The sequence below is a fragment of the Bos indicus x Bos taurus genome, chromosome 29, assembly GCF_003369695.1.
Source record: "Bos indicus x Bos taurus breed Angus x Brahman F1 hybrid chromosome 29, Bos_hybrid_MaternalHap_v2.0, whole genome shotgun sequence".
Taxonomy (NCBI): Eukaryota; Metazoa; Chordata; class Mammalia; order Artiodactyla; family Bovidae; genus Bos; species Bos indicus x Bos taurus.
In genome coordinates, this window is record NC_040104.1 from 26,816,921 (window position 1) to 26,840,299 (window position 23,379).

Below are 23,379 nucleotides of genomic sequence, written 5' to 3' on the forward strand. Positions count from 1 at the left end.
CTTTGCGGAGCTCCCCGTTTCCAAGGCCTGGAGCTCCCAGAACCGGTTCGGCCAGAGGGGGAGCGTTTGCTACGATCCCCCTGCCAGTCTCCAAACTATCCCTTTTGTAAAGGTGTCTTTCCTGTCTTATGACTGCAGTCATTGCTTTACACCAACAGGAAAGCCCGTCTTTTTTTCTCACCGCGGCCACCCTAGCCTCAGTATGGTAGAACGTCCTCTGCTGGCACCCGGAGGGCCAGCCCTGCTGCCCAGCTGCCGAGGATGGTGATTTGGAGGGTCTATTACACTTTGTGCGTCATTCCCTGCCTGTGGTGGATTTTTATCAACAGGGACAGGAAGAAAGAATGGAGTTCCTTTGACTTTGAAAGTAACCTAAGAACCAGATCAGTGCTGGGAATAATTTCTTTTTTATTTCTCTATAATATTGTCAGAAGAGCTTAAAACATGCAATGAGAATAATCCTAATTTTATTTAGGAATGTCTCTTCATTGTGTTCATGGAGATAACGTAGAAATGCAAACACTAGACCTCAATTTTTTAAGCGAAGACCTATTTTTTAAGGATCCCCCCAACACCAATTGACAGGGAGGTTGGGAATCTGAAGTCAGGTACAGACAAGGTTGGTACAGCCTTTTAAATGCAGGGGCCCTGTGCACAGCCATTGCAGGTCTGTGGTGCTTCATGCAGACCTTCGATCTCTGTAGCGTAATACTGCGGGATCTTCTTCCTGCAGGTTTCGAGAGGTGGCAAGGGGATCTAGCCGAGGAGAAAGAAGGAAACACGACAGTGATTTAACTCCTTCCCCTACACCCACCTCGGCAGCCCAATCCGATCCATTGGTGGCTGCGCCTCGGCTTGGGTGCAGTGGGACGTGTCCCTCCCATGTTTCCGTTAATTAGGAGGAGGAAAACTGTCATCCCCTCCCGCCGGCTTCGGTTTAGTAATCAGACCCACATGAGTCACGCCGAACACGCAGCCCCCTCCCGCCTGAGTGACAACTGGCCAGTGTACTCTCAGCTGATGTCCCTTTAAAACTCGAATCCAAGGGGGTAATGATTTATCAAACTTGTATTATCAAGAAAATGTCAAACGAAGGGCACCTTGCTTTGCACTGACGCAAACCCGGCCTTTCCCAAGGAGATATAGAAAGCGCCTCTTGCTGGAGCCAAACCCAGTCTTGTCAATAGCTGGTCTCACTCGCTACTCGTTGACTCTGTTGCCCGTTTCAGACATGGTGAGTGTTTGCTTTTGTTCTTTTAAGAGGAGAGGGGGCTGCGAGGGTAGGAAGGGCAGATTCGTTTTGGATATTTCTTTGTGAAATGTTCTATATATTCTGAAAGGCAAAGGGAAGACAACCATAGGTACATTATAGTTGTAAGCATCACCTGGGGGTGGGAAAGAGGTTTCTGAGGCGCTGGAGCTAAGAGGTTGGAAGTGTCTCCTAATCCCGCTCTTCTGGGAACTGTCCTTGGTGCTGAAAAGCCAGGTGCCAATACTGAAGAGAGCCACGGAGTACTAGAGGCTACTGAGATAAGAATGCTGGCTGGAGCTGAGATACTTAATTTGGTGCAAATTAAAGAGTTCTGACCTATGCATTTGTGCAAGAAGGTTAGGTATGGCTGAGGTGAAGGTAATATGATTATTCTTACAGTATAATAGTAATTGGTGGTACTAATATTTATGAAGCCCTGAAAGATAACATGAAGAGAGAAAGTGGATAAAATATATATATATATATATATTGCTGGCAGTTATTTTCATTCTCAATTGGGAGAAAGCAAGTGAAAATTAGTGGTCCTGAGTTTCAGTTCCTAAGCCAGTATAGGGGCATGGGTATTAAACTCTTGTGAATAGCTATTCTTGGGGAGTGGGGAGGACCAAAAATCTTCTCAGGTTCTTTTGCATATCTAGGAATCTGGAAGTGAATGTAGGCTGTGTAAAATAAACCTGGTTACTGTCTTGTGTTTAAATCTGGCTTATTGTTGTTCTTGCGGGGCTGTTGTTACTGTTTGGTCATTTTCCTTATCCTTGCCTTTACTACCTGGCAGGTGTGGGTAGTTTTGGGATCGCTGGGATTCACATAACAGATTTGGGCTCAGACACTTGCAGGTGCCAGGGCATCAGCTTTTGTGGCCACAGCTTGTCTATCGCTTATTAAAAAAAAAAAAAAAAAAAAAAAAGCAGCAAATGTGCATTGTTGAATGACAAAGGAAATGGGGCGGAAAATTAAAGAATCTTTCTACAATGGTGATGGGGACCGTGGGCACCCAAAGCCATGATGTGAAATCCAAAGAAGGCGAGGAGCTCATGGCTGTAGGGCTATTTCCACCCTCCTTTTCTCCCCCCTTCCAAAAAACACTTCTGCATCTTTTTTTAGTTCACCTTCTATCAGGGAGGAGAATATTAGCTTCCTTATGTCATCTGAAGGGAGACAGATTGAGAAATACTGATTACAGTTTTTCTTGGAGAAGGGAAAAAAAAAAAAAAAATCCAGATTCCAATTTGTTCCCTGGATCTTCTGTCTGGATCTGAGTTGTGAACGTCTCTATATGTGGATACAGGTATTTTTTAAGGCTGCCGTGACTTGTTTTGCACGAACTTCACGTTGTGTTCGCAGGATTGCAGTGCTCCCAAGGAAATGAATAAACAACCAGCCAACAGCCTGGAGGCGGCGGTGCCCTCGGGCCACCACGATGGCCCGTGCGCACCCAGGACGAGCCCGGAGCAGGAGCTTCCCGCGGCCACCGCCGCGCCGCCGCCGCGTGTGCCCAGGTCCGCTTCCACCGGCGCGCAAACTTTCCATGCCCCCGACGCGCGAGCCTGCGAGGCCGAGCGGCCCGGAGGAGCGGGGGCTTGCAAACTGAGTAGCCTGCGGTCGCCGGCGGCCTCGGCGGGTCTGCGGGATTGGAGCGAGGCGCACGGTGCGCAGACCGCCCCTCCTTCAGGGGGAGCCGGGCCCGGCAACGCGCTGCCTTGTAAGATTACGGCCCTGCGGGGCCTGGAGGGGGATGCGAATGTGAGTGTGGGGAAGGGCACCCTGGAGCGGAACAATACCCCGGCCGTAGGCTGGGTGAATATGAGCCAGAGCACCGTGGTGCTGGGCACGGATGGAATCACGTCCGTGCTCCCGGGCAGCGTGGCCACCGCTGCCACCCAGGTAAGCAGGTCGGGCTGGAGCCGCGCCGCCTCCTGCTCCCCAGCCGCGGGAGAGGCGAGCCAGGCCCAAGCGGGTGCACGTGTGCTGATGGGGAGACCGGTTGGCAGTGCCAGGTGATGGATGCGGGAGGCAGCTTTGGGGCTTCGGAAACTCGCACTGCGCTGAGGGGTCGCTAGTTCGGGGCAGGAGGGCTGCCGCAACCCTGCCAGAGGGCTTGAGACCTCGGGAGCTGCCATTATCTGCTCCTTCCCAGCCTCAGTGGTAGCGGCCATCCAGGTGCAGACTCATCACGCAGTTGAGGCATTTAGATTCCTCCCCCTTTCTGCAGACAGGACTCCCCTTCTTGCTAACCACTGGATCTTTTTTTTTTTTAACTTAATTTAAAAAGGAGAAGAAAATGCAGAGAAAAACCTGGCCAGAGGGGAAGGGAGGAATGATGGTTTAGTCCTGTGGGCTTTGTACTGCAAGTTACAATAATCGTGATAACTCCTTTGATAAGTAGTTTATATGAGGCCGCTACTGAAGTTTAAGCCTCAGAGCCTATCTTTTCCAAAACCTGTACCAAATTTCGTGTATATATTTTTCTTAGAGTACTCCTCTCAATTGTATAAGCTCCAGGCCCTACAAACCTGGATTCACCTGTGCATTTGATCCTTTAGATTCAACCAGAGGCATGAAAAACCCACAAAACAAATCCCAGTCCTGAGTGGGGGAGGAGGCAGCTGTTGCTGGTGGCCCTCCTCCCATATGGGCTTTTGTCTTCTCCCACTCCCTCCAGTCTCTCCCCTCCTTCTCTGATTTCTTCCCTCCATCCTGTTTCATAGACTTCAGCTCGTCCTTTCCCACTGTGTGCCTCTCCACAGCCTCCTCTCCTCTTAGCTCAAGGGCTAAGCCTGTGTATCCAGTGGGGGGGTTCTTGAACCTGCACACCTCCCTGTGTGAGATCTAGGGTTTATGTAGCCCTTCTTCGTTACTCTAGTGTTTGTAGACTCACACACACACACACACACACACACACACACACACACACACGCTTATCCACACAGCAAGAGCTCAGCTGTTGAAATAACTAGAAATGGATGTAAGCTTAGGCTTTCCCACTCGCCCTTACTCTTGGGGTGAACCTCTGGAGGGTTTGCATTAACTGCCTGTGACAGCATGTGCCCAAGAGTGTGACCCCAGGTGGAGGCAGAAAATTTGTCTCACATGTCTTGCTTAACCTCCGCACTGCGGCAAAAGGAGCCGGAACTCCCACCCTTTCTAGCCCTGGAAGAATTGAAGGGGGAGGGAGCTGGAGATGGTATGTGTGTGAGAGGTGTGTAGCGGGGATATTAAAGATGGGCAGTGTAGATCAAGCCCTGCCCTTACCTATTTTCAGCTCTGCCCATCTTTCTGATTCTTGTCTTTCTGCCACCCACCTTGCCCCTCCTCCTCTCTCCCCTAGATCTTCTTCCCATCTTGCCAGCTGCTTCTTTATCCTCCATGGCCTGTGGAACAGTGTGGACAGGCCAGAATGCTAGAATAGGAGGTGGAGGGTAACGGAGGAGGGAGAACGTGACTGAGAAGGACCAGGGCTCAGGTCCCTGGAAGCTCTGTGTCATGTCCGGGTGTCCTGAACACTTTCTGAGTTTATTTGCAGTTTTTCCTTCTGCTTTGCAGTAAGGCATTCCAGAACTAGGGAGTGCCCAAATAGAGCATCTTAGTGTGTGCTTGGAGAGGTGAGACCCTCAAACCCATAGACTGCAGGAGCGGGAGGGTGCCTCGGAAGACTGTGATTCTGAACCCCTCAGTTTACAGATGGGGACACAGAAGCTCCAAGAGAGCCAGTGGCTTGCCTGTGGTTATCCAGCTGGGTAGGATAAAGTGTAGACCAGAACTCAAGGTTTTTGATGTCCTGTCTCTTTCCATGTCTTTATCCGTCCCCCTCTTGTTTCACCCCTAAAGCTCCCTCCTTCCCATCTCCCTTTCCCTAGAGCTGAAAGGCGCCCCTTTAATGAGCTGAGAGGCAGCTTCTGCCCGTAGGCTTTGGAGAGAGTGATGCAGGGGCTCTGGCTGGCTTCAGGAATTGCAGCTCTCTTTCTGGCCTTAGCATGGAGTCCAAAAAAAAAAAGAGAGAGAGAGAGAGAAAAGGGTGTGTTGAGGAATTTGGGGAGGTAGGGGTTATTTAGGAACCTGCTTGCTGGGGACCCTAGGCATGATATTGGGGCCTGCTTGCCAAAGGAACTCTTGGTCAGGGGTTAGGGATGGAGGGATCTGCTTGCAATCAACCTACAGGTTCAAGGTTTGGGGAAAGCTGCTTGCTGGTGTGACTTGACTGCGGGATTTGGGGAAAGAGGGGGTTCAAGAGTCTCTTGAAATGGATCTTCACATCAGAATTGGGAGCCTGCCTGCTGAAAGCGTGCAGGGTTGAGGGGTCAGGGCCCTGCCTGCCGATGCATCCTCGTGTGAAAAGTGGGGGCCTGCTTGCTGGGAAGGACCCTCAGCTTTGAGCGGGGAGGGATGGAGGGGTGGAATGGGACCTGCCTGCCGACCTACCTAGGGCTGTGATCCGACAATGTGCTTTTCCGCCCCCAGGAGGACGAGCAAGGGGATGAGAATAAGGCCCGAGGGAACTGGTCCAGCAAACTGGACTTCATCCTGTCCATGGTGGGGTACGCAGTGGGGCTGGGCAATGTCTGGAGGTTTCCCTACCTGGCCTTCCAGAACGGGGGAGGTATGGCTTTTCCGCTCTTTCCCCCAGGCTGGGCGGGCACTTGTGGGCTGGCGGGGGACACAGAGCAGGAGATACAAAATCTGGGGACTCAGGCTGAGAGAGGAGGCTCTGGGCAGGCCCTTCACACTCCAGCTCCATCCCCTATAGGCATCTGTGGGAAGCTGGAGAGCAGGAGCTACCATACCTGGTTGGTGCTAGATCCAGGAGGCTTTTATCTGGAGATGGAGCTCAGGGGAGAGATGGGTTTCCACGAGGCCCCATTGACCACTTGGGAGGCTGGGTCCTGATTCAGGTGAACACTGATGCAGGCGAGTTCAAATAAATCCTAATTTAGCCCACAAGTATTTCGGTACCTGATGCCCTCCTCGCACATGAATAGTTTTAGAGCCAGGAGCTGTGCCGTCCCGGACATCGAATTAAGTACGTGGTAAGATAGTAACCTGGAAATCTGAGCCTGCTGGGCACTTGGGTCGTGCAGAGGACAGGATGCAGGCGAGCCAGGAGGTGGGTGCAGAGCGGCGAGGGGCTGTGGTCTTGAGAATCCAGTGGAAGTGCTCACACAGATACGTCCTCTTGGGAGCAAGCAGGGCTAATTTTGACTTTAGCAAAAACGGTTTCCGTTGCATTTGTCCTCACTGGGTGGAAGGAAAACCGTTTCTAAAATGGGGTGGGTGCCAGTCACTCACGTGCCAGCTGCCAGGCCTCTAGGATCCACTGTGCCTCTCCTGTACCCACTGAGGAGGGACCCGGCACATCCAGGGTCCCCTTTGCTTGCCCTGGCCACACTGAGGCACCACAGGGTGGGGCTAAGCCAAGCCCCCTTTACAAATAGGAATTTGCGCCTCAGTTTCTCTTTCACAGCTTCTCAACTGGACCAAGGAGATAAGAAATGCGCCCCTCACCCCATCGGGTTAGGCAGCTTAAGGGTTTGGGTTTTGTTTGTTTGTTTCTTTGTTTTTCGGTCTCTGGGTGAGCTCTCCAGGTACAGGGAGGAGGGACAGGTGCAGCCACGTGATGATGAAAATGGAAAAATATGTTAACACCCCTCCCCCTGATTCCAAATTAGGACACTGTTGACAAGTATTTATGAGGAGGGCAGGGTGGTTACGATCAGGGAGGGGTGCCCTGGAAACAGAAGCAGCACGCTGGTTACACGAAGACTGCCGCCCCAGCTGTGTTTCGCTCATTCTCTGCAGGGAGTCCCCAGACCAGGGTGCTGTGATAAAGCTTCCAGTGCCAGAAAAGGGGGCGGACAGCCAGGGTGGGTGAGGGAGGGGGTTCCAGTCCAGGGAGCACGGCAGCTTTGCAGCCAGAGGCTCTGCTGGACGAGCTTTACTCGCCCTTTGCCCACGATCTGAGAAAAACAAAGTGCCCGGCTGCATGGGGAGTTGAGTCCAGCCACCAGGAGGGGAGGTAACCTCTTCCGCAAGCACTTCGGCTCCAGCTCCTTCAAGGGGATGGAGGGGAGGGGATGGAGGGCTCGCTTGCTTCCTCCCTCCCAGGAACAAAAGAGAAGGGTTGCACGATCCACATCTTTCTCTAAAACCCATTCAGGAGAGGATAAAGCCAGAGCCCCGGTTTTACTCCCCAGCAGTCCCTGGCCTTCCTCCTCTGGAGAGGCCCTGGTAGGAAAGGCCCTTCCAGGAGGAGGAACTGACAAGAGAAAGATCAGCTTTCCTTCTGTGGAGCCCAGTGTTCTGGGACTCTGTCATGAGTCCCCAAATTGGTTCTGACTGTGCAACAGCCCTCCCTGGTCTAGACCTTTTCAAAGATCATGGCTATTCCCCAAGCTCCTACCAAACAACCCCAAAGAATCCTTGAGGATGAAGAACCCCCAGGAACCCTCAGCCAGTCTCTGGAGACCTGCCAGCTCCCGGAGCCGTGGCCTGGGCGTTCTAGAGAACAGAAAGGAAGGATCAACATCATCAGAAGCCCACAGTCTAGATAAGACACCCACATAAATATTGTCAAGTACCTGGTGTTGGGAGGGGAGGTGCTGTGGGAGGGTAGAGAAGGGAGACTTCCTGGAGGAGGAGGCATTTGCACTGACTGACCTTGCAGGATGGAAGGGACTTCTCACATGGAGAAGGAAGTGGAGATCTGTGTGAAGGCTGAGGTAGGGGGGAAAGATGTCCCTACCACCCATCTGGTTGGTAGAAGGTGTACAGGTGACTCAAGTCAAGGGCCCCTGCAGTCTAGCTTAGCAGATTTGGAGAGCTGGGATGCCAATGAGATTTCACCAAAACGGAGTCCAGCAGTGAATCAGAAGTGTGGATTTGTTGAACATTGGAAGGAAGGGCTTAATTTGAGAATGTTGAAGTACTAGACTAAGAAAAAGAAAAGAATAAAGCACACTCAGCATGCAACCCTCAACGACCCATCCAATGGGGAATTGAAAAAAATTGTCTGGTTGCAGGGTACCCTGGCATTGTTTAGAGGATGGTTCCTATATGTCCCTGGGTGCTTCGGTTGAGCTGGAATATCAAAAGCTTCCTGGAGAAGGCAGGGAGCTCACTCCTGAGGGGGAGGATGGAGCCTGCCCGCTTGGGCCTCTCTGAGCTCTCACCTCCCACTCTCTCTTTCCAAGGTGCTTTCCTCATCCCTTACCTAATGATGCTGGCTCTGGCAGGGTTGCCCATCTTCTTCCTAGAGGTGTCCCTGGGCCAGTTTGCCAGCCAGGGGCCGGTGTCTGTGTGGAAGGCCATCCCAGCCCTGCAAGGTGAGTGCTTCCTGCTTCCCAGCTGCCTCAGCCCTTCCCTGCCCTCTCTGGCACCAAAGGGCCCCAGGGAGTGAGACCTGCTTCTGTGATTGGGAGAACCCACTCCTTCCTTCTCTATTTGATCAGTTTCACCACTGGGGCCCTCTGAAGAATGGCCCAAGATCATCTCTGGCATCACCCTGTTCCTGGCAGAATGTCTTGATGTCCCTGTAGACACAGAGTCTATTCCACTATTAATGTGTCCGTCTGTAAGAGGGAGCCAGCACCCACATTCCCCTCCCCTGCGCCCAACCGTTAAGGATTCCACAGGATCTGGAGGAAACGAATCCCTGAACCTTTTGCTTCCACAGGCTGTGGCATCGCAATGCTGATCATCTCCGTCCTAATAGCCATATACTACAATGTGATTATTTGCTACACTCTTTTCTACCTGTTTGCCTCCTTTGTGTCTGTGCTGCCCTGGGGCTCCTGCAACAACCCTTGGAACACGCCGGAATGCAAAGACAAAACCAAACTTTTATTAGGTAAGTTTGGATATACCTGCAGCAGGCGAATCGTTCATTCATTCATTCATTCATTCGGGGAGGATGAACTGAGCACCTATTATGTTTGCAGGCTCTATACTAGATGCTGGGGGTACAGAGATGAAAACCACCCTCAAATATGGTTAATTCTAATATTTAAGAGACTCATGGCCTAGGCTGGGTAGTCAAATTCTTGTTTGCTCATGAATAGCTTGGAGTCTTTGTTGAAAATGTAGAATTACAAGTCCATCAAGTAGTCTGACTTACTAGATTTGGCTACAGTGGTGTCCCCTGGTGACTCGTGCACATGGTACAGTCTGTAAAGCAATGAGGTCTAGAGTCTAGGAGAGTGAGGCATGTGAGCCTGGGTCCACACTTCACACGATGCTGCCCAGAGCATGAGGTAAACACATGAGATGCTTGACCTACAGACCTCTGACAGAAAGGAACATAGCGAAGTGCCTAGAAGAGGGAAGGCTGTCTGGGGAGGCGGGGAGTGTTCCTGGGGAGCACTTGTTCAGACCTGAAACACTCTGGGGCTCGGGGGCTTGGGGGAACCATCAGTTTGGTAGGTCAAGGGCAAAAGTGTGGCAGTGCGGAGGGCAGGGCAGAGTGGCTGCAAGGCTTCCGGTGTGTAAGGCGTTTTGCCCCTGGTGGTATGTGCATTTGCGTCAGGTAACTTCTCTCTGGGTCTCAGTTTTCCTCATTTGAAAAACAGAAATGCTAACAACATTCTTCATCTGCTTACCTCACGGGATTGCTGTAAGGAGAAAAGAAGTGGAGGATGTGATCCGAGTTGGAAAGCACACAGATAGAAGGTGCCAGTACCAGATGCCTTTGAAGGTGCTGATCATTTTCATGAACACCAGTTAGCACGCAGTTTCTTCTTTCCCCAGCACGTCTGTTATTCCCTTTAAGCAGTCAGAATCCTGTGTCTCTTAGTGTCGGTCCCCCAACCCAGCTCTTTTGCCTGGACAGTCTGCACGCTGCAGAACAAGGAAGTTACTTACATGCGTTGAGTGTGTAAGAGAGAAAGACGACACATCCCTAACCACCCCACCCCCTCCAGAGAGGCACATTCCTAAAGGCGGGAACTCACACTGGAGTGCTTTTACACACCCATGCGTGGATGCCCACAACACACCCAGCCTCCAACTGGCGGCCCTTTGGACGAGGTTGCAGGAGAACTGACACTGGAGAGACATGCTCATCAAATTCAAACCCAGGGCACCTGAAGCGCTCAGAATGAGGCTTTGTGGATTCCCTGGAGTGGGGACTTTCACAGACATGAATTGGAACAACTCGGAGAGATGGTGAAGTACAGGGAAGCCTGGCATGATGCAGTCCATGGGGTGCCAAAGAGCCCAACACTACTTAGCGACTGAACAGCAGCTGGTGTGGGGCCCACTCTCGGAATGACCAGGAGTGAGAGCCCCTCGAGACTCTCTGGGCTTCCGTGCCTTCATCTTTACAATCTCCATGTGGATGAACTCTAAATTTAGGAGCAGTGGTTCTCAGCCCAAACTGTTGCTCATGGGCATCACCTGGGAACTAGCAAATCAAGACATCACTTAGAGTCGAGCCCAGACCAAGTAAAGTGGACTCTCCGGGGATGAAGTCTAGTACTCTGTAAAACTGTGTGTTTACAGTTCCCCAGGCACACCCAGGAGTAGGAACCACCAGGCTGGCGCTTGCCCACAGCCCTTAATTAGTCTTCCCTTAACCACGTTTGGAATGGAGTGCCCACCTTCTTGCCCTGTGCTCCCTACCAGCTCAGAGCCACCTTTGCAAAGCCGCTGAGAGAACCCCACTCAGTAAGCTAGCTGCTCGCAGATTCACCACTGACGATCTGCTGCTGGAATGGATTCCTGAACCTGGTTGTCATTTTGGCAAAGTGCATTGTCCAGGACCTGGGGTCTGGAGTGGAGAAAAGCCTCAAGTCATCCCAGTGCCCAGACTGTCCATCCAGGATTGTGTCTGGGGCAGAAGTCACTTTCTGAAGGAGCCCCGCTTGGGGAGGGCTGTTGCCTTGATCCAGCCTCCAGGGAAGCTTCCCTGGGCACTTCCGTCAGGGCCTTCTTGGGTCATGGTGATCGGTGTCTTGCAGCTGTCCCTTGGGAGGGATGGTAGTTTAGAAACGCTGTTCCCTCTGCTAACAATATCCATTAGTATTTATGCAACCCTGTAAGCCTTAACAGTAATAGCAAGCATCACTTACTACTCATCAACCACTATGTTAAAACTCTTTAATAACTCATATTACCAATGTTAGGATGGACAACAAGCCAACATATGGGTTTAATTGTTATTTCCAGTTTATAGGTGAAAAATCTAGAGCTCAAGTTCATAAGCTAGCTCTGTGGTAGACCTAGGATTGGATACCAAGTTTGCCGGCCTCCCAAGGCCGTGGTCCTAACCGCTCCTTAGCCTACTCAGCAGCTTCATAAACGATGTCTCTGCTATTCCTAATAAGAGCCCTATGAGTCCCAAGGGGCAGATGACATGGTCACTATGTTGCAGGTGACAAAGTGGACTCAAAGCCTCAGAGGGTGGAAATATCCAGTCACATGTCTCTAGGTAGAGCCAGCACCAGGATTTGGGTCTCAGTGACCCCTGATTCTCTGCTCATCCAGGGCCCCTGAAGGCTTTATTCTGTCAGCCTCGGCAGAGTGACATCTGTCTAGGTGTTTGTAGCTGAGATTCTATGGAGTTTAAAAGAAAGCTCATTTGAACAGTAGTTTTGACTTAGTAATACCACTTCTGGGGATCTACTGTTAAAGGAAAATCAAAGACACAGGTGAGGACTATTCAAGATTGTTCATTGTAGTCACATTTATAGTCTAGGAAAACATGGGAAACAGTAACAAAAATTCAATAATTCCATGGTTCAAATAAGTTACAGTGCATTTTTAAAGACTAAAGAATGCTTCATAGTCTTTAAAAATGAATATTCATAAAACATAGGGAAATCATCAGCACATCATGTTAAATGTAAAGGCAGGATACAGATTTATAGTATAATTATGTTTTTACTAACAATAATGTGCTGGTAGAACACACACAGGAAAGAGACACACGCATATTGCCTGGTAGATTTGGAGCCATTCTTTTTTTTCTGTTTCCCTAGATCTTCTATCAGGGACATGCATTTACTTTATGGCTGGAGAATGCATATGTATATGTACATATACATTTATGTAGCGTGTGTGTGTGTTTTTACAGCAACCTGAACACATTGTCTGGCCAGGCATGTGGGTGCAGGCATTGCTGGTTTTGTGGAATTTTTTTTTCTGGCTCATAATATCCCAGGGAACGTGAAAGGCAGAGCGAAGACATTATACAGCAAAGCACCTTATGATACAAACCATAAAAATGATGCAAGCTCTGAGCAGAGAGAGAAATGAACATTTTTCATTCTATTCCCTGGAAGCATGTGGACAGGCTTAGAAGATCTTATCTCATTCTTAGCCGGTAGTTTAAAATTTTTTGTTTGTTTAAAGTGAAGGTCTCAATTTCCCCTCTCTCAATGGAACCCCTCCATCTGTTCTTTGCTGGGCTTTGTAAACTTGACCATTTTCTGTGACCAGGGACAGGCTATCCTTTTCATAAGTATTGACCCTGTGGGGTCCTAAAGTGACTTAGAAAAGGGGATGACTTGCAGAGACACAGACAACTTTGTAGCCCCATTTCTCTGCTGGACAAGATGGGAGTTCAAGGACTTCTATGCTGATCCACTGGCTAAGACTCCATGCTCCTATGCAGGGGGCACGGGTTCGATCCCTGGTCAGGGAACTAAGATTCTGCATGCTGCACAGTGTCACCAAAAAAATAAAATAAAGCGAGTCCAGACAATGATGTCCCAGGCTGCCTCCCAAATGGCCATTCTGAGAGAGGCTTGTTTTTGTTGTTCAGTCACTAAGTCGTATCCGTTTCTTTGCAACCCCATGGGCGGCAGCATGCCAGGCTTCACTGTCCTTGTTTAGGAAGTGGAAAAACTCCGTCTCCTAGTGCAGTGTTCCACAAATGACCTTCCAAGCTCATCCACTCTCTTATAACCCCATAACCATCCTACCCTGTGATAGCAGGCAGCTGGTCCCAGGAAAGCGGGATAGATTCCCTGGCCATTATGACCTTCACTTACAGCAGGAACAGCTTTATGCCATGGCCCCTGAGCTCTGCTAGGGACCACTGCCTGGGACCCCCCCTCATCACTAGATGCCAGGACCCTGGTACTGCCCTGGCTCAGTCCCCTGGTAGAGCTTGCCACACATTTCTAAGGTGTAGATTGTGAAAGAGGCTGTTTTCCTTAAGGACATTCAACCCTCTGGGTATTTGTAATGTTGAAGGGCTAATCCATGCTTGCTGAGTGAGACCAGTGACTGTTTTTTGAAATTAGGAGCTAGCTGGGTCACCTAAAATAGGAATTGCATAAATACCATTTCTATTTCTAGAATGGCTTAATTTGCATTAGAACTTTAATTCAACGATTCCTTTTCTACCTAGTCTTTGGTGTGCTCTCATTTATTCATAATTGCCCAAGTAAAGAGAATCCTTCCAACCGCTTCCAGTTCAGCGTGATCCTTATCACGGTTCTTTGTTCAGGGTTGCTGAGCCGCAGAGCTCGCTGACGGCAGGGCCCGTCGCTCCTTTGCTGGCGGACCTGAAGGCGCAGTGCGCTGGGAAGCGCGCTCCTGCCGCCCAGTGGTGAGAGGGGATATTGCAGGAGGCCGCAGTGCCGCAGGGACGCTGTGACCTTGCACTGCGGCGGCGGTGAGTGGTAATCCAGACACGCCCAGAGACGCTCTCTAGGGAAGCTGCCCACGTGTTCCTCTGTGGCAGATTTGGAAGCAAGGGATTTGGAGTTTGCCCGTGCATTAGCGATCTCTTCCAATCACAGAGGGCTGGACTTTTTGGCAGGAGGGCGAGAAATAGCTTCTGTGCTTACAGGAAAGGGACATGAGTGGTGCTTTAATTAACTTCATTCTGGTCCCCGAGGGGGAAACAAATGCTTCCTCGGTAAATAGTTGATAGTTTTGAGCTCAGAATCCCCCTGAAACTGTTATTTGATCAAGAAGATAATATTGGGTAAGAAGGTGTTTTGAGAACTCCCAAAGCGGTGCTTCTGAAACCCCAGAGACTTGGGGGGAGGCATTTTGCAATGTTCACAGACATTTTTGGTTGTCACAAGTGGGGCAGGGGAAGATAAATGTTCCTGACATGTAGTGGGCAGAGGTCAGAGATGTTGCTAATACCTTGCAATACTCAGCACAGCCTCCCCACCAAAGAGAATTTTCTGATCCCATGTGTCAGTAGTACTGCTGTTTAGAAAACCTGTGGTGTAAAGAACCAGTCAGAGGTAAGGGGTTCTTATTATTACAGCTTTAAATTTTATCCAGCTTCCTCAGATATTCTGGAGAGGTTGTGTGGGAGGCATTAGATGCCTTATGGCTGGCAAGTGGAATTGAGAGACGATGTTGAGGATCAGAGATGCTCACCCCATGAAAAGGTGTAACAATGACATTTGCATTATGGCTAGATTTTACCAGGTCCAGCTGTGTACTAGATGTTGCATGAGATGGTTTCATTCATGATCTGTCTCACTTAATTTGGGTCTCGGAACAGCCTTCAAACTAGACTCTTTATGATCAGAAAAACGGAGGCTTGGACAGATAAAGGAATTTGTCCAAGCTCTCAGAGCTAGTGGAATTCCTGAGTCCACAGTTCCCGCTTTGCTGTGCCATGGAGGACACGCATTCGGAGTCCATGCACCATGTCTAGGCTGCACGTGGTTTTTGTTTGTTTGGTCCACAGTGTTTAAAGATAATTTGGCCTTATTTCCAATATTTTAAAATGGCGAGACTTCATGTAAATATCCAGGGTTTCTGCATCTTTTATCGGAACACCTGGAAAAGCATGGCAGGATTGGCTGGTGCAATCATCGCTCAATATTCATGGGACTGGTTCCAGAGCCCTTTCAGATACCGAAGTCTGCAGGTGTTCCAGTGCAGGATATAAAATGGTGTAGGACAACAAAAACTGTATCCAGCCAACCTCCATCGACATTTCAGTCTGCAGTTGGTTGAATCCGAGGATATTAAATCTGCAGATACACAGGGAAGATCATACTCTCTGTTTCAGTTCAGTTCAGTCGCTCAGTCACGTCTGACTCTTTGCAACTCCATGAATTGCAGCACGCCAGGCCTCCCTGTCCATTACCAACTCCCGGAGTTCACTCAAACTCATGTCCATCGAGTCGGTGATGCCATCTCATCCTCTGTCGTGCTCTCTGTTTATCATAACTTTGTACCCTCCATTTTATATCTTTCTCATTTGTGTCACCAGCCTGACTCTTAAAGGTGTTTGAGTTTATGTTCCCTGTTCTCTGCTTCCAAGTAGAGTGGCTAAGAGCATGGCCTCCAAAGAGAGAGTGACCGTTTGCCTCCTGATTCTGCTGTGTGACCTTGGCAAGCAACTGCCCTTCTCTGTGCCCAGTTTCTTTATTTGCAGATGCAAGTCAAATCATCTAAGACATTTAAGACACATAAGACATTTAAAATAGTACATGGTGAAGTGCTGTGTAAGTGTTGTTGTTCTAACTGAACTGAACTGAGGGCTTCCCTGATAGCTCAGTTGGTATAGAATCTGCCTGTATTGCAGGAGACCCCTGTTTGATTCCTGGGTCGGGAAGATCCCCTGGAGAAGGGAAAGGCTACCCACTCCAGTATTCTGGCCTGGAGAATTCCATGGACCATGTAGTCCACGGGGTCACAAAGAGTCAGACGCGACTAGGCGACTTTCACTTTCACTAAGTGCTGTGAAAGAGTTGTTGTTGTTAGTGTTACTTTGGCATCTTTATACATTACATATCCTTTGGCATTAATCCTGGTGGACTCTTTATCTAAAATATCAATCAGGGGATCATAGAGATATTGTAACATGATCAGAAAGACTTCAGTTTCTTCCTATGTAAAATGAAGATGACCATAGGCACCTCCCAGGTTTTCGGAGGCTTTTATGAGAGGATAATTGGCAAAGCTTCCAGCAAGGTGCCTGACACACCGACTCATCTGGTTAGTTCCCCGACCCCACTCCAGCCTAGGTCAGGCGTTCTCAGCCTCTGCACTATTGACAAGGGGGGCTGGATAATTCTCCGTCGTGGGGGTTGTCCCGTGCATTGCTGATGATTAGCAGCATCCCTGGACTCTGCCCACTAGATGCCAGGAGCACCCTGCTCCCTGAACAGGGACAACTATGTCCTCAGACATTGCCAAGTGCCCCCTGGTGGACAAATTCATCCCCAGTTGAGAAGCCCTGTTGCAGACTCATAAGCTCATGTTAGTGTGCAGGAAGCACGTGGCATGCATATTTAGGGGACCTCTGTGTGTCGGCTGCCATGCCAGGCAGTGGGTTCAAGGTGAACTTATTAGTGAGTCTTCTGTGGCAGTAGCCCTTCAGCTTTGCTGATGTCTGATTAAAATTCATTTCCACAAGCCATTTATTCTTTGTGGAATCATAAGGATCTTGGTTTGAATCCTGCTTCTGTTTCTCGTTAGCTGTGTGATTTTGGTAGAATCACCTAATATCCCTCTTTGAGCCTTTTTCCTCATCTTAAAGATGGAGGCAGTGGTACCCACAGCCTAGGCTGCTGTGAGCCTCAGGGTAGATAACACATGTAAAGTGCTTAGCATATAGAGAGCGCTCCAGAAAGAAGCGCTGTTGTTACCAGGACCAGGCACAGCTGAAGCGGGTACCAGGGGCTCTGGGATGAGTAACACACAATTTTGGGATTCATCTGCATCCAGCTTTGCTCAGTTAATATCTTCCCAAAGTGACTGTCCAATATTTAGGAAATATTTTAGCTTTTGTCTTTAAGTTGCTGGAAAGACAAGTGTCTATTTTCTGTACAGATTTTACTGTGTTTTCATTCTGTCCTCTCCTGAACAGATTCCTGTGTGATCAATGACCATCCCAAAATACAGATCAAGAACTCGACTTTCTGTATGACCGCCTATCCCAACTTGACAATGGTTAACTTCACCAGCCAGGCCAATAAGACGTTCGTCAGTGGGAGTGAAGAGTATTTCAAGTAAGATTTTTTAAAAACACTTTCCGAGAGAAACCCAGAAAATTAGTGAATATCCAACCTGTGGACTTGAGGGATGGGCTGCCTCTCTCTGCACCCTCCTTGCCCATGGGGCCAGTGTACCAGGGCTTCCATTTTACAAGAGACGCTGGAAATCAAATACGAATTCTTATGGCTCTCATTTTAAATGTTAGCAAATCAGTTAAAGTGAAACCCTGATGTCAAATAAGATGCATGTGTCAGTGGGCCCCTTATTTGCAGCCTCTGCTTAGATAATAAGAAGTGGCCATTATATCCCCGCTGGTTTGCCCGAGTACCATGAATTCCTATTCCAAGTTTCCTCTCCTGTATGGACTCCGAGGGCACATGAGTATTCCCTGTAGAACAGAAAGGGCAGCTAGGCTGAATGAGAAAAAAAAATCCCCTCTAAAGATAACCTCGATCAGTGAGGGTGGGCCTCGATTCACCCTGAGCATTGAAATAGGAGCCTGACCCTGTGGTTGGCTGAAATCTGATCACATAATCCATGTGGTCGGGTGTATTGTACATCTCCTCCAGGGGATCTTCCCGACCCAGGAATCAAACCCATTGGCAGGCAGGTTCTTTACCTCTAGCACCACCTGGGAAGTGACGTGTATTGTAGAAAGAAAAGAAAAGAAAGTAAGTTTAGTTGCTTAGTAGTGTCCGACTCTTTGCGACCCCGTGGACTGGAGCCTACCAGGCTCCTCCGTCCGTGGGATTTTCCAGGCAAGAATACTGGAGTGGGTTGCCATCTGCTTTTGGTGGCTTTGCAAATCCTCTGGGACCATCTTAGTTTCTCAGAGGGACTGTTATCAAGAGCTTCTCTGGGCCTGTCCGACATCCCTTATTAAACCATGGAGTGGTTGAGAAGGCCAAGGGGCTGTGGAATCATTGATTAGATGGCCTACTCATTGCGGGATGGGGACCTGGGGGCTGGGGGACCTTTTCAGTGCTTGGGAAGTACGGCCCCTGAGGTTTGGGAGCCGAGGCTGGTCCCACGCTTGGTGACTTCTACTCTACCCTTGTGCCCAGGGGGCCCCAGCTAGACCAGGAGGGGTGCTGGCCCCTTGGCTTCCCCAAGCAAGTCCAGACACTTGGCTGTCAAGTCTGCAGCCCTCTAGAGCAGCGGTCCCCCATTGTTTTGGAGCCAGAGACCAGTATTGTGGGAGACAGTTTTTGCACAGGCTTTCAGGATGATTCAAGGGCATAACATTTGTCGTGCACTTCATTTCTATAGTTGGTACATCAGCCCCACCTCAGATCATCAGACATTAGATTCTGGAGGTTGGGAACCCCTGCTGCAGAGTCTGGATGCTGGCTGGCCCTTGGTTCAGGTCACAGAAAGACCCGCGCCGCCCCCGCCGCCGCCCACGGCTCTGTGACTTGCTTGTTGCAGAGTCGAGGGGATCGTCTTGTCTGTCATGGTGACTCATGGTCCCTGATGCAGCCTCCTGTCCCCAGGAATGAGGGTGCCCGTTTGCCCTCTGTCCAGGGATTCAGGGGTCGCCAGGCCGGGACTGCTTCAGGGGCCAGCAGCCACTACAGATGAGTGCCCGCTCCCTTCCATTTGCCGCTGGTCATCTGTCTTTGAATATGTTCCTTGAGTAAGGACCAGCTAGCCCTGTGTTTCCATTTCAGCCAACCTCAGCCCCAGGACGGGCCCATCACAACCTGAACTAAAATGCACAGCAGCATTTTCTATTCTTTCTGTACTGTTTTTTTAAGTTATAAAAAAATCTATTGGGATGCATTCTCATAAAAGAGTAGAACAATATAAAAGCACATACAAAATCATCCTTGGCAGTTTAGAGTTTCTGTTAGTGGTGTGTTCTTATATAAGAAATCAACCTCTGTAATGCCTGTTGGGGGAGGGGGGCTGCACCAGGACCCCCAAGGCTGTTGGATTTGTTACACTGCTCCGGGGCAGCTGCTGATGATGGTGGAGCTGATGTAGTCTTGTTCAGAGCCTGCCCAAGGCCATAATTAATTTTTTCAAGTCAAAGTATAGTTGTATTACCACCTCATGTTAATTTCAGGTGTACTACACAGCGATTCAGTTACACACACACACACACACACACATACACACACAGATATATATTCTTTTTCAGATTCTTTTCCCTTATGGGTTATTATAAAATACTGAGTTCCCTGTGCTATACAGTAAGTCATTTAGGGCCATAATTAATTAAAAGCAGAGTAAATTCAGTTGGTCTCACTGCAGACAGCTGTGGGCGGGAACCCTGATCAGCAGACCCCTCACAACCTGATCTAATCCGGCCCCTGGTGGGGAGGCTGGGGGATGCTGGGATTTTGTTCCGGGCTCCCTGGCTCTGCAGGAAGAGAAAGCCTGCAGACGGCCACCTCCCCCACCTCCTCCTTCCTTTCCCTGCTCCCCTCCCTACCCACCCTGCCCCCATCACTTCTCTCCTTTCAACTCGCAGGTACTTTGTGCTGAAGATTTCTGCAGGGATTGAGTATCCTGGTGAGATCAGGTGGCCACTAGCCTTCTGCCTCTTCCTGGCTTGGGTGATTGTGTATGCCTCCTTGGCAAAAGGAATCAAGACTTCAGGAAAAGTAAGAGTCTGGATTTACCCGAGAGGAAGCTCTGGGACACCCAGGGCAGGTTGTATGGTGGAGTAGCCGAAGGGCACTGGGAAGAGAGTCAGGGTCGTGGGTGTCATTCTCCTTCTGGCCCTGAGTAGCTGTGGGGCCTTGGGCAAGTGACTTCATGCCTGTCTGTAAAATGGGATAATAGTGCCTTTCTGCCCAGGAGGTTTTAAGGGTTAAATGAAACAGATGTTCTCAGGGCTCCTAGGGGATGGCAGGGGGCTCAGTGATGGGTTTTCTTCCTTTCCTTTCGGGCTTTCCATTCAGTAGATGGGAATCCCCGATATGCTTCAGTCACTCCTCCGAAACTCTAGAATCACTGCTCTGGCTTTCTGCATCTTGTTCTGGCTGCCAACTCAATCACTGCTCCTCCCAAGGAGCTGGAATAAGATCAAAATTGAAAGTGGATTCCTTCTCCTCGCTGCTGACCCCTCCGCATTTCATACCCTTTCTCCTGTCTGGAGCCTAACACTCTCCCACCCCATGTGCCCCCAGCAGTAAAGGGTGATGGTCCTGCCAGCGGGATATTTTTTTTGTCGAGCACATGCTTGGCCCCTCTTGCTAGGTAGTCACTTGGCTGGCCCTTTGGAGGTGGTGAAATCCCTACCCCAAGCTTAGTTCCAGGGCACAACACGCAGGGCCTGTGGGTAACCTCAGGATACACAGGACCTTGTAGTAGGGGCCCAATGTTTCCCCTCATCTTCCTGCTGCTTTAGAAAAAAAAAACCATTAAATGGTTAACCAATCGCTTTGATGACAACCAATAATATTTAATTACCTTAAGAGTCATTTGCATGTTTCAGAATGAAACCCAAACTGTCTCAAAAGCCTAAGGAATAGAATGTGATGGTGGACTCTGAGTCCATAGGTTGTGGAGTTTGACATGGTCCAGTTGTCTGGGTCAGGGCTTAGTGTGGTCACAATGAGAAGCAGCCACTTTGGAAGGATCAGGCCTCACAGGGCCGAGGGCCTGTGCCAGCTTTCACCCGCTGGGCATGCTTCCCAGCCCCCACCAAGCCCCCACGTGACACCCATCAGCGACACGGAGCGGTCTGTCTTCTCCCAGACACGTGGACAAGATTGTGAGGCCTCTGGTGCCCTCCATGTAATCTGGTTCCACGTGGGCCTGGATGGTGGATTCTGGCAGCTTGGTCAGGATCACCTGAGCCGGGTGGGGCCCTTGAATATCAGGTGGGGAGAGAGCCGGCCGGGGTTCTAGCCCCCCAGCCCTTCCCATGGTGTTTTCTGTGTAGGGACATCTCCACTTGGGCCATGAAACCTGTCTGGGCTTCACATTTGCCCTTAGCTTTGATTTATCTTTTTGTCAGTAAGTGGAAAGCAGATTTTCTTTATCTTAGCTATTTCAGGAGCTAACGGTTTTCTCATTTCCAAAGCGAAGGCAGTTGGACGGGGTGATGTCTAAGACTTGCTGGCTCTAATATGATTCTGTCAGAACACCTGCTGGCTGAGACGCAGGCACTTTTCCTCTCTGACAGTTCCCCCTCCGTAAAAGGAGAGCTGGGATCACGTGACCCCTGAGGACCCCACTGACTCTGAATGAGTATTATGAGACTGGAGCAATTGTTTTTCTAGGCCAACAAGAAAATGGGGAAAATGTTAACATACCTTGACAGTAACTTCCCATGAGTCCCAAGGGTTTCCGGGTCTCCTCACCTTCTGCGACTTGGAACTGAGCTTCGAGTGGGAATAAAGGGCCAGATAGGAGGTTGCTTAGCAAGAGTGACCACACCTTTGCTCAGCCAAAATCGAACTGGCAAGACCATCACTTATAGCTGGAAATGGAGAGAGGACAACTTCAACCATAATCAAAGGCCAGACAGGTCTCTAGCAGGATAGGCTAGAAGGTATGACTGGTGGGAGAAGAGGTGATGGTGAGGGGGATAACACCGCCTTCTTGGTGACCCAAGGAAGGATGGCCTGCTGGCTGTAGATTCAGACCAGCCTGAGTTCAAATCCCATCTTCATCAGTTTCTAGTCATGTAACTGTGGACGAGCTATTTAACCGTTGGAACCTCAGTTTCCTCATCTGTAAAATGGGAATAATGCTTCATCCCTCATAGAGCTGTTCTAAGATTAGGTGAAAGTTGCATACCTGGCATATAGGGAGCTCTTAATTAACACTAGCTCTTTTCATTTTTGTGGTATTGATGGATTGAGTGGGTACTGTGCCATACTGACATCTTGAAAGCAGTGGCTCTGGTGGGAAAAGGGGAAGAGAAAGGAAACTTTGTTGCCAGGCAGTGTACTTCTCTTGTGTTAGCGCCTTCAGTCTGCCCAGCCCCCTGCTAGGTCAGGACATTTCTTCCCATTTTACAGATGGAGAAGCTGAAGCACATCAAAGTAAGTCGCCTGAGGTCATACAGCTGCTAAGAGGCAGCCCTGGGCTTTGAACCCAGGTGTTTCCCTTTAAAGCCTAGACTCTTTCCCCTACATGTCCTCTCCCAAGGAGAGTCTGTTAGGAATATGGAAGTGCAGAATTCTAGACTCATCGTTTGCACTGGGGGGATGAAAGTCTCCCCACTATGAATCAGGACCCTTGCACTCCTGCCCTGTTCTGCCATCATCAGCTCTCATTGCCAGCTGGGCAAGTCCCAGGAGGCACTTTGTCCCTTCTTCCACATCTGCAAATTCAAGGGTTGAGGAGTATTTTCTCTTAGATCGGTCTTTGTTAATCAGTCTGATTTTTAGGGGGATGGTGTCAGAATCAGTTGTTGGCATGATGTAGACGTTAATCCTTGGGGCCAGATATCATGGACTCTCTCTCTGAAATGAGTTTTGAGTAGCTTTCAGCAAGTAAGCATTTCTTTTAGGTCTGCTAACTTATCTTTCTGCTTCATTGAGAAAGATTTCCAACTAGGGATCAGTAATTAATTTTTAAAAACGAGGAATACTGCCAGAAATAATGTGTCCTGATTTATTTTCCTGCCCTGGGCTGTGCAGATATTAATCATGAAGCTTTGTTTGGAAACACGGTTGCAGATCCTCATTATAGCAGGCTTCTTTGTGATTGAAGTTCCACCAAGACTGTCATTTCTAAGCAACAGAGATGTCCTTCTTCTCTTGCAGCAAGATAAGCTCAGGTCCTCTTCTTCAGGGTCCTAGGAGATACGGGTGGCTGGTTGCCTTCTATGAGACCTCAGTCTCCCTTTGAGCAGCTAGAATTCCAGAGTTTGGTGCGACCAGCAGGCAGCCCGAAGGTCAAATGCAGCCCATCTGACCTCTGGGGCTGCTCTGCTGGAGAGTTATGGCAAGGACACAAAGCTTGCTTAATTAGCTGGCACAGCCTTGGGAGGGAGGTGGCCTTACCACCTGTTCAGGGCTCCCATTGTGAGGACGATGCTGCCAGGTGTCAGCCAGCATGCTCGGATCAACCCGTCATTGTCACTCTGGCCAAGTATAATTCATTACTGTTCAAGTTTAATGCCTCTGACAGTCCATCCTGAAACAGGTGCGTTCTGAAGTCCACACGACACAGGAAAACTAGCTGTGATAAAACCTCCACAAACACCTGACTCACACCGGAGGCATCCC

The 23,379-nt window shown here is 49.5% G+C and overlaps 1 protein-coding gene across 1 annotated transcript in view; it reads left to right on the forward strand.

Annotated features, from left to right (window-relative positions):
• The first annotated feature begins 725 nt into the window (after nt 1-725).
• Nucleotides 726-23,379, forward strand: part of SLC6A5 (solute carrier family 6 member 5) — a 57,769-nt gene continuing 35,115 nt past the window's right edge. Inside the window, exons 1-7 of the mRNA XM_027532360.1 lie at nt 726-1,234; nt 2,618-3,157; nt 5,732-5,870; nt 8,458-8,589; nt 8,940-9,113; nt 17,058-17,199; nt 19,662-19,794. Coding sequence (XP_027388161.1) covers nt 1,232-1,234; nt 2,618-3,157; nt 5,732-5,870; nt 8,458-8,589; nt 8,940-9,113; nt 17,058-17,199; nt 19,662-19,794 — 1,263 coding nt within the window. The 5' untranslated portion in view covers nt 726-1,231. The remainder of the gene's footprint in view (nt 1,235-2,617; nt 3,158-5,731; nt 5,871-8,457; nt 8,590-8,939; nt 9,114-17,057; nt 17,200-19,661; nt 19,795-23,379) is intronic.